At 48.9% G+C, this 11,047-nt stretch overlaps 1 protein-coding gene across 5 annotated transcripts in view; it reads left to right on the forward strand.

Annotated features, from left to right (window-relative positions):
* RBBP6 (RB binding protein 6, ubiquitin ligase) overlaps positions 1-10,012 on the forward strand; it is a 34,263-nt gene extending 24,251 nt beyond the window's left edge. For 3 of the 5 annotated variants that reach the window (XM_054180553.1, XM_054180554.1, XM_054180556.1), the window contains 7 exons: positions 1,086-1,176; positions 1,256-1,334; positions 1,435-1,492; positions 2,596-2,958; positions 3,424-3,525; positions 5,035-6,780; positions 8,079-10,012. In XM_054180553.1, coding sequence (XP_054036528.1) covers positions 1,086-1,176; positions 1,256-1,334; positions 1,435-1,492; positions 2,596-2,958; positions 3,424-3,525; positions 5,035-6,780; positions 8,079-9,696 — 4,057 coding nt within the window. In that variant the 3' untranslated portion in view covers positions 9,697-10,012. The remainder of the gene's footprint in view (positions 1-1,085; positions 1,177-1,255; positions 1,335-1,434; positions 1,493-2,595; positions 2,959-3,423; positions 3,526-5,034; positions 6,781-8,078) is intronic. The other 2 variants (XM_054180555.1, XM_054180557.1) reach the window with 1 other exon arrangement.
* The last annotated feature ends 1,035 nt before the right edge of the window (positions 10,013-11,047 follow it).

Here is an 11,047-nt window from a genome sequence, read left to right on the forward strand (position 1 = left end):
ACACTAGCAAGCTGAAGCTGGATGCTTGAGCTTCTCAGCTTGTGATTTCTCTATGATCAGTCAGAGTTGCAGATCATTTGGGAAGCTGTGCTTTTTGCTTTCACTTGGAGTAAGGACACTTTGATCAAATCTGTGTGCCTTGGGCCAGAATTGTCCCAGAAGCATTTCTCAGTCATTCAGTGTAGATTTACCCTGAACCTTTGCTCCCCAGGAGCCTGCTGAGCCTTTTCTTATGGACATGGCTTAGCATGGACTATTCATTGCTGGGTCAAAAGTTGGACTGGGTGATCTTGGAGGTCTTTTCCAACCAAAGATATCCTGTGATTTTTTGGGTGATTCTAAGTGGCTAGAAACTCCTACAGCAACCACTTAGTGATGTCAGACCTTCTTGAGTGTGTTCACTTCTCTGTAGTACTGAGGAGGTCTTCTCAGGAAAAGTGGGAAAGCACAATTGCAGGTAAAGCTGACCAGGTGTTTGGTGCAATGATTTTTTTCCCCCATGGTATTTCCATTCTCTGTATTTCTGAATCCCATAGAATCACTATGGGTGGAAAAGACATTCTGGTAAGTCAGAGTCATCCTCAGAAATACACAGTGCAGTCAGGTTTTGTAGAGAGTATTTTGTAGGTCTTTACAATAATTCCTCTTTACACCTGCAATGTAGACAGCTGCTCTGTCCAGAAGGCTCAGGCTCAGCTTTACCATGAATACAAAGGATCACAATCCAAAAGAGCAGCCCCTAAAGGAGCAGATAAACATTTCCTGGTGGAGTTTGAGTTCTTTCACCTTCCACACCTGACATTCAGTGTGTGGGGTTTACATTCTCTAGCCCATTCACGTGCTGCTGACTTCAGAGGATATTTTTCCAGTGAGCTTCCTCTTCAAGTGCTGGCAGTGTGAAGTGACTCCTAGTCAGTCCTTCCTTTGGAATCAGCCAACTTCACACTTGTAAATCTAGTGGAGAGTGGGGGGTTAATTATTTTTCCATTTATAGTAGTCAGTCTTTTCTCAGCTTGGGCTTAATATTTCAAGCAACCCTTCAAAACAAGGTGAGAAGAATTAAAGTGGGTTTTGTTTTGTTGCAGTGATCCTGATACTGTTTTACCTCCTGCTCTGATGTCTGCTGACCTTTCTAAAACTTCCTCTCTGTCAATCAGCAGTTTATTGGAAGAGAAGGTAAGTTTTATGTCAACAGCTGCAGTGATTCTTGTCCTGTAGCAGAGCTTGTTGCTAACTGTTTGCATTTATTCACAAGGGTTATCAGGTTCCCGTGCTAAGGCAGCCAGCAATACCAAGTCTTCTGGGCCCTCAAGGACAATCCATACCCACAACTGGTAAGTAACTGTAACCTTAGGATTTCTTCTCTGAAAAATCACTCTTCAGATAAAGTAACTGTTGGGATTTTTGTTCTTTTTCCTATCCCTGCTCCCACAGGTCACCCCATGAGAGCGGGCACCCTTCGCTCGGCAGGTGGCAGACCAGGCTGGGAGCTGTAAGTATCCAGCAGAAATTCCATGTATTGCTGCTTGTAAGCTGTGAAATGAGGCTGTAGCACAGAATTTAGCCCACAGCCTGCTTCTAAGGAAATGAGTATGCACAGATAGTTGTGGAGAATACAAGTGGTAATTAATTTTTAAACAGCTTAATGTGTGTTGGCTTTAACAAAGGAGATCTGTGCTTGCAGTGAGATTATTGAGAATAAAACTCAGTGTATAATTGAAAAGAGGACTCTGAAACATGACCAATTTTGAGGAAACCATAATTATACACAAAAATTTAATTAAAAGATCAGATGGAAAGCCACTCTTTGATTACTGGCTCAATAGGGCCAAAGAAATTGATTTCCCAATAGAAATCAGGCTCCAACATTCTTTAACAACTTTGTTGGTGATGAATGAGCAAATTATTGGAGCTGTTCTTGTATGGCAGCTTCCAGTTCCTTCAGATGAGTCCTCTCAAAGAGCCAGGCTGCTTTCTCTCAGTTGGAGGGAGAGGAGTCTGTCTTACCTGTTACTGTGGTGGCAAGTTAGGTCTTCCTGTTGGTGTCTGTGTGTTACAGACAGCTCATAAGGGCTCCTTGTGTCTATAAAGTCTTAAAGCACAAGCCAAGATCCATCCCACAGGTTGTCTAAAATTTCAGATTCCATAAGTAGGAAGATAACAATTCAGGGATGAGAACAAGCCAAACACATCATCACAAGGCAACAGCACAGGAAACCTGCATAGGAGAGGTTAAAACCAGTTGAGAGAAGTGCTGTCTGTACTGTACTTTGAAGGTCAGGAGTGGCGAAGGAGCAGTGGGTCTGTGGCCCGTGGGAGATGGGAGTCTGGTTTACACCCAAGCAGCCTCTGTACAGAGTCACAAAGCTGAGTGTGAGAGGAGGAGGCTGAGGGAACGGTTGGGGTTAACGATGTGGAAGGCAAGTCTGAGGATGAAGAGTTGGGTGTAGGCTGAAGTGAAGAGAAAGCAGGGAGGAGATGGCATAAGCTGAGAACCAGAAGTGCTGGGCACCGTGCTGCTGCTTCATTCGCTGGCCTCCCCAGAGGCGGGGCAGAGTGCCAAACAGTGACACGTGTTTCTGGGTTTCTTTAAAGTTCAAATCGAGGACGCCTGCACAGCGAACGTTCCCAAAGGACTCAGGCCCCAGCACTACCAGCATCATCACCAGTCTTTGTGCCTGTGCCTCCACCTCCCTTGTATCCTCCACCACCCCACGCACTTCCTCTTCCACCCGGGGTACCACCACCACAGTTTCCTCCTCAGTTTCCACCTGGCCAACCTCCGTCTGCTGGGTACTCTGTCCCCCCTCCAGGATACCCCCCAGCTCCTGCAAACATATCATCAGCTTGGGTCCCAGCAGCAGTACCAGCGGGGCACTCAAACACCATCCCAACGACACAAGCACCTCCCCTCTCTAGGGAGGAGTTTTACAGAGAGCAGCGGAGACTGAAAGAGGAGTAAGTATCGGCTGGGCGAAGCGGCCTTTTGTCGTGTCTGTGTTTCGGGAGCACCTGACATAAGCCAAAAAAGCCCACCACGCGCTGTGGGGTTCTCTTTGCCCCCCCAGCTATTTTCCCCACCTTGGCAGCCAGTAACCCGTGCAAAACTAAACCCAAAGAGAGATGTAAACCTAAAACTCGCCCTAAAACCCTCTCCTCAGGAGTTCCACCTCGGTTTTGCTGAGCTAGGATCGTGCACCCTTGGCGTTTGCATGCGATGAACATTTTCTCATGTTGGCCTTGGTTCTTTCTTTCTTTTTTTTTTGTTGGTTTCTTGATGTCTTGGTTTTTTTTTTCTTTCTTTTTTTTCTCTCTGTCGTTCCTTTTATTTTTTTTGTCTTTTTTTTTTGTCTTTTTTTTTTTTTTTTTTTTGTAATAAAGGTCAAACTATCATTGTAATAAAGGTCAAACTTATTTTAACAGGGAAAAGAAAAAGTCCAAACTTGATGAGTTTACAAATGATTTTGCTAAGGAATTGATGGAATATAAAAAGATTCAAAAGGAGCGTAGGCGTTCGTTTTCCAGGTAACTGCTTTACATGTCCGTAATGGAGAAGCAGATTGGCTAGAAGAGGCAGGAGGAGTCCTACTCCACCTCCCTGTTAGATGCATTGGAGCACTGCAGGGATTAGCAGTGACAGGAGTTTGAAATCTAGGTTACTAGCTCAGCTACGGCAGGGATTACGGTTGACTGTTACCATTTGGCAGGAGTTGAGGAGCAGGTGCCTCTTACTAAAGCTTCCTGGTAATCCCTCACCTCCTGCCAGCTGGGAGGAGACTGGAAGTTCAGTAGGGGTAGCTGTTGGATTTTGTGTGTCCCCCTACTCTGATTGTGACCATTGATGGTTGGACTTGATCTTAGAGGTCTTGTCCAACTAAAATGATTCTGTCGTTCTGTGATTACCTCAGAACACTTTGGAGGAGCTTGAGAGACATTGTCTTCATGTCCTCGTCTGTTTATCTCACGTGGACACATGGAGAGATTTTAACCTGGACTGCAGACTGGTGGCTTTCACCGGTTTGGTTTTTGTTGACACTGTTAAATTTTCCTTAGGACTTCAAAGACCAGACCTGTTTGTTAAATTTCCCTTAGGAGTTCAAAGGCCAGACATGTTTGTAAGGAAATCTTACCTTAGTGAAGGGCTTGGAGAGGAGGAATGATTCTAATGAATATTCACGGAATCACGTGCAGTGGTTCCTTACACAAAACAGTAACACTGAAAAAGAACTTGGGGTAGCAGATGTTTTCTGTCCCCAAAAATGACTTGGGCAGGAGTCTGAGTAGCTCTCTACTTGTAGTGCTGGCAGTAGCTTTCCTAGAGTAGTGGCATTGAGCTGTATTATTACTAGAGGCTGAGATTAGAAGCTTTTAGAGACAATTTTTCTTGAAGTGGTCCCTAGCCTTGGTTAGAGCTAGAGCTGTGTGCAGACCCTTGCTAGAGGCGTTGCTGAAATAGCCTTGTGCATAGGGTTGTAGTCAAGCGTCGCAGGTCCTCTGCAAACGAGCGAAGCTGAATAGTCTACGCTGGCTTTTTTGAATTGAGCTGCGCTGTCTTCAGGCGGAGTGGTGGGTTTGGATGTTTGGTGGTGCACTGGAGCTGTGAAGACTTGCTCTTTCTGCATCTTATGCAACAAGAATGATCTGCATGCGTGTAGGTGCTGCGCAGTGAAAACCCGCGGGTTCCCATACCAGTAGAGGCCAGTATAGACCACCCCAAAGCAATGAGTAGCTGTGGTAGCTGGTGGGCTAGAAGCGAGTGGAAACAGACTCACCCTTCCTGTGTGTTTTTCCCCCACTAACAAAGCAGCAGCTGTTCTGTCTTGTAAGCAGAAACTCTGTGCTCTCAGGTTTTTCAGTTTGCAGTAGTTTTATGTCAGCAGCTGAAAGAAGCTTTGACATGAGCATATGGAGAGGAGAAAAGAAACCAAACCAGATTTGAGAGGAGGAAAAAAAAAGCAAAAGAAAAAAAAGCCCTGTGCAGAGTGACTGTTGTGAATTAACTGCAGCTCTTCTTCTGTTGTGCTTGCTTTGAAGGTCCAAGTCTCCCTATAGCGCCTCGTCCTACTCCAGAAGCTCCTACACCTACTCCAAGTCGCGCTCGGGCTCCTCGCGCTCGCGCTCCTACTCGCGCTCCTTCAGCCGCTCCCACTCCCGCTCCTACTCGCGCTCCCCCCCGTACCCCCGCAGAGGCAAAGGCAAGAGCCGCAACTACCGCTCCCGCTCTCGCTCCCACGGCTACCACCGCTCCCGCTCCAGGTCCCCGCCCTACAGGAGGTACCACTCGCGCTCCAGGTCGCCAGCCTTCAGAGGCCAGTCTCCCACCAAGCGGACTCTGCCGCAAGGGGAAGGGGAGCGGGAGTACTTCAACAGATACAGGGAAGTGCCCCCCTACGATATGAAGGCTTACTATGGCAGATCCGTTGACTTCCGAGACCCCTTTGAGAAGGAGAGATACCGAGAGTGGGAACGGAACTACAGAGAGTGGTACGAGAAGTTCTACAAGGGCTACGCGGTCGGCGCCCAGCCTCGGCCTCCAGTAAGCAGAGAGAACTTCTCTCCGGATAGGTTTGGTCCGCCTGGGACCAGACGAGAGAACTCCCCCTACGCTCGCGGGCGCAGGGAGGATTATCCTGGTGGGCAGAGCCACAGAACTCGTAACATAGCTGGGAATTACCCTGAAAAACCTGGGAGAGAGAGCCATGGCATCAAAGATCCTACAAAATCAAAGGAGAAGGAGGTGGAAAATCCCCTGGGAGACAGCAAAGGAAATAAGCATAAAAAGCACAGGAAGAGGAGAAAAGGGGATGAGAACGAGGGGTTCCCCAGTGCCGAGCTGCTAGAAGGCGCCAGAAAGCCAAGAGAGACGGTTCCAGCAGAGGATGTGAAAACAGACTCCCTGTTCATGCTGCCCAGCAGAGATGATGCCACCCCCGTGAGGGATGAGCCCATGGAAGCAGATTCTATTGCTTTCAAACCCGTGTCTGAAAAGGAGAAGAAGGAGAAGGACAAGCCAAAAGCAAAGGTTGAGAAGACAAAGCGAAAAGCAGAAGCGGCTGCTCCTCCGAAGAAGGACACTGTGGTAAAACCAGCAAAAGCTTCCCAAGAGAAGGTGGACACCGACCGCGAGAAATCTCCTCGAGCAGAACCTCCTGCCAAAAAAACCAAGGAGGAGCTGCCAAAGACAGACAGTGTTAAGACATCTTCCTCTCAGAAGGACGAGAAGGCTCTTGGTACCCCGCGCAAAGTTCACCCAAAAGCCACGAAAGATCACCCGGAAACCAGACCAGCCAAGGAGGAGAAGGCCAAGAAGGACCATCCGAAGGAAACCAAGTCGGAGAAGCCCTCCAACAAGGAGGACAAGTCAAAGAAACCTGCTGAGAAAAGCAAACCTTCTGATGCCAAACCTGAGAAAAGGAAAAGGAAGGCAGATGAAAAGGTGGATAAAGAGCACGAGGCCACTTCTGCGAAGACCTCGAAACCAGAAAGCGCGGAGTCAAAGACGTCGCCGAAGGGGAAGCTTGAACCCGACGGTGACAAAGGTGAGCGGACTCCGGAGAAGGATAAATCTGCTTTTCTCAACAACCCTGCAAAGAAGATTAAACTGAACAGAGAAACTGGCAAAAAGATTGTGAGTACAGAGAACCTGCCGCCGGGGAAAGAGCCTGCTGAGAAACCTGAGCCCAGCAGCAGCAAAGTTAAACAAGAGAAGACCAAGGGGAAAGCCAGAAGAAAAGTAACTGCGGCTGATGGAACCAGTTCAACCCTTGTGGATTACACCAGGTACCTTCTCCTTTCTTTCCTCTCTCCAAAAATGGTGTGTCTAATAGAAGGAGCAGCTAAGTCTGTGCTGAATGAGTGAGGAGTCATTGAGCTTTCCTGTACTTGGATCACCACCACATCTTCTTTAAGGAGAGTCCATGTTGCACAGGGAACTGAGGAGGTTAGCTCATTTCACATTGTTTCACCAACTTCAAACCTTACTGATGGGACCTGTTTTTCCCCTTTTATTCATTACCTGTTGCCTGTAAGGTGGCCCTTGTGTCTTCCTTCAAACATCTCCTTTAAGGAGAGTCCATGTTGCACAGGGAACTGAGAAGGTTAGCTCATTTCACATTGTTTCACCAACTTCAAACCTTACTGATGGGACCTGTTTTTCCCCTTTTATTCATTACCTGTTGCCTGTAAGGTGGCCCTTGTGTCTTCCTTCAAACATCTCCTTTAAGGAGAGTCCATGTTGTACAGGGAACGGAGGAGGTTAGCTCATTTCACATTGTTTCACCAGCCTGAAACCTTACTGATGGGACCTTTTTTTTTCCCCTTCTATTTGTTACCTGTTGCCTCTAAGGTGCCTTTGTGTCTTCCTTCAAAGCCAGCTTATTGCTGAAGGCCAAGATACAGCCATGGCCATGCCATGGAAGAATCTGCATTTACTGTACTGCTGTACTTTTGGCAGGGTGATGTGGAGTTAGACTCGTCATGAACAGCACCTTGCTTCCAATACATTGTAGTGGCCTTAGCTTTGAGCATAGTGCACAGCTTGCCTTTCCTTCCTTCCTTCTTCCTAGCTTACTTTTCCCGCTTGGCTTCCCTCCTTTCCTCCCTTGGCTTCCTTTTCAGGACTAAGCAAACTGAAACCATTTCAGGCATCCCTGGAGACATAGGATAGTATCTTGATAATCTAAAAAGCTTTAAAAGGTACAAACTGTGAAGAACAGCAGTAGGGCACAAGGAGCAGCCCTGCCTTGTGCATCCCTCTCCATAATTGCTTGCTTCCATGTTGAAAGAACATGGATCTAATTTCTCTGCCGTTGGTGGAAATAGGACATGAAGGAGTTAGCAGATCAGACAGTCCCCAATCTGATCATCTCATGCCTGTTAATTAAATACATAGTAGCTAGATAATTAATTGATTGCTCATAATCTTGGCTGGTGGACTCGGCCTTTCTCTTGTCTGCTCCCTTAATTGAACGTCTGAAGGCCCTGAAGATTTAGCCCTGAATCAGTGCCCAGTTGCTGAAGGCTGCAGAAGCAGTGGGTCTGTGTCTCACCCATTACTAACCCCTTGTTTTCTCCCCCAGCACCAGCTCCACTGGAGGAAGCCCTGTCAGAAAGGCTGAAGAGAAGCCAGATACCAAACGAACTGTCATCAAGACCATGGAGGAGTACAACAATGACATCACAGCCCCTGCTGAGGATGTCATCATCATGATCCAGGTCCCTCAGTCCAAGTGGGATAAAGATGACTTTGAGTCTGAGGAGGAGGACATTAAAACTACCCAGGTGCCCACAAGCATAGGGAAACCCGCCAGCGTGATCAAAAACGTTAGTGCAAAGGCACCAAACCCTATCAAACACAGTGAAAAGGAGCTGGAGCCCCTGGAGAAGCTGCAGAAGGCTGTGAAGGAGGCGAGCTACGAAAGCGCCCAGCACGAGGCCAAAAGCTCCAAAAGCTCTGCCTCGACCGAAAAGGGCAAAGCCAAAGACCGAGATCATCCTTTGCCAGACAAGGACGCCTCCGAGAAGAGGAAGAGCGGTACTCAGCCAGAGAAGGACCACTCGGAACGGGCAGCTGAGCAGGGCAATGGGAAAGGCGTTTCTCAATCTTCCAAAGACGGCAGATCCTCGGAGAAGCACGACGCCGGCCGCGGGGCCACCACCAAAGACTTCACCCCCAACCGCGACAAGAAGTCTGAGCACGACGGCAGCAGGGAGCACTCCAGCTCCAAGCGCAGGGAGGAGAAGAGCGAGTCGGCCAGGAGGAAAGAGTCCCCCTCTCGAACCAGGGACTCTGCGGCGGCGCAGAAGAGCAAGCCGAGGGAGGAGCGGGCAGAGCCCTCCAAGAAAGGTGCTGGAGAGGCCAAGAGGAGCAGCTACAGCCCCTCACGTGAGCGCAAGCAGGCCGAGCACAAGGCAGCTCACGACTCCAAACGTGCAGCGGAGGAGCACAAACCTCCAGAGAAGAACCCGGCAAAAGAGAAGGAGAAGCACGTCCCTGAGGTGAAGAGCAACAAAGAGAAGGAGAAGGAGAAAGAAAAAGAGAAAGAAAAGGAAAAAGAGAAGGAGAAAGAGAAGGAGCCCAGTGGTAATAAACCCCCTGCGAAGCAGGAGTCACCCGACGTCAAGAGCGAGAAGGAGAACCTGCCTGGGCAGAACGACAAAAGCGTGATGAAGCCCAAGCCTCAGGCCAGCAGCTCCTCACGGCTCTCCTCAGACCTCACCAGAGAGACTGACGAGGCTGCCTTTGTGCCAGACTACAACGAGAGCGACAGCGAGAGCAACCTGTCGGCCAAAGAGGAGGAGGCTGCGGGAAAGGCTCCGAAGGAGCCCAAGGAGAAGGCCGTGGAGAAGGCAAAGGAGGAGCCGGCCGCGCCTGCTGCGGTGGAGCAGCCTGAAGCAGCCCCGAGCCAGAGCAGCCCCAGCGTCAGCCGCAGCCGCAGTCAGAGCCCATCCGAGAGCCAGACCCGGAGCCACAGCAGCAGCGCCAGCTCCGGGGAGAGCCAGGACAGCAAGAAGAAGAAGAAGAAGAAAGAGAAGAAGAAGCACAAGAAGCACAAGAAACACAAGAAGCATAAGAAACACCTGGGGAACGAAACGGAGTTGGAAAAGAGCCAAAAACACAAACACAAGAAGAAGAAGTCCAAGAAGAGCAAAGATAAAGAGAAGGACGACCAAAAAGTGAAATCTGTCCCCACGTAGAGCGACAGATCGGTGCAAAAGTGACTTAATTCCTAAGTCATCTGTATTAAATTTTGTTTAAAATGTAAAACCAATTGGAGCATTGTACATAATGAGATGAAAAAAGACCCTGTGCTGCACTTAAACTATTGCTGCTTGATTCTTTGATTTTTACATCAGAGCTTTATAAAGGTGAACATTTTTGTACAGAATCGTGACTTGTGACCGTGTAACATGGAAAGGGGTTTGGCTGGGGCCCCTCTTTTTAACCACCGTGGATGAACTGGGGTGGACTTTAACTGTACTGTGAAGGTTTTCACATTTGAGGATGGTTGGGTTCTTTTTTTTGTTCGTTTGGTTTGGTTTATTTTGGGGTTTGTTTTGTTTTGGGGGGGGGTTGGTTTTGTTTTGTTTCGTTTTGTTTTGTTTGTTTTTTAAATTGCCTGGCAGAAAGCAGCTGGCCTGGGGTAGGGAAGGCCAGCAGGCTGAGTTGCAGAGTCCATTGCAGCCCTCTGTTAATGTCACTTTTTTGATTACAATAAAAGGTTTTCAGTAAACTATCCCAAATGTGACGAGCTTTGCAGTGCCAGCTCCATGCCAGCAGGGACAGGAACATTCCCCCTCTGAGAAGCCTGCTGGCAGCTGACCCCAGTGGAAAGCAGACAGCAGCAGCTTGAGTTTGGAGAAGCCTGGTAGGAGTAGAATAGAATGAAGCAGGTTGGAAGTGACCTTTGAGATCGAGTCCAACCTATCACCCAACACCATCTGATCAACTAAACCATGGCATGAAGCGCCTCATCCAGTCTCTTCCTAAACACCTTCAGGGATGGTGACTCCACCACCTCCCTGGGCAGCACATTCCCATGGCCAATCTCTCTTTCTGGGAAGAACTTCTTCCTAATATCTAGCCCAAACTTCCCCTGGCACAGCTTGACAGTGTGTCCTCTTGTTCTGGTGCTGGTTGCCTGGGAGAAGAGACCAACCCCCACCTGGCTACAATCTCCCTCCAGGTAGCTGCAGACAGCAAGAAGGTCTCCCCTGAGCCTCCTCCAGGCTAAGCAACCCCAGCTCCCTCAGCCTCTCCTCACAGGGCTGTGCTCCAAACCCCTCCCCAGCTTTGTTGCCCTTCTCTGGACACCTTCCAGCACCTCAACATCTTCCCTAAACTGAGGGGCCCAGAACTGGACACAGGACTCAAGGTGTGGCCTCACCAGTGCTGAGTACAGGGGCAGTCACCACCAGGGAGACAGTTGTCCCTCTGGGCTGAGCGCTGGTGAGGCTACACCTCAAAATACTGGGTTCATTTTGGGGCCTCTCAGTCCAAGGAGGACATGGAGGAGCTGGAGCAGGTCCAGAGAAAGGCATCAAATCT

Source organism: Dryobates pubescens, chromosome 4, assembly GCF_014839835.1.
Source record: "Dryobates pubescens isolate bDryPub1 chromosome 4, bDryPub1.pri, whole genome shotgun sequence".
Lineage (NCBI taxonomy): Eukaryota > Metazoa > Chordata > Aves > Piciformes > Picidae > Dryobates > Dryobates pubescens.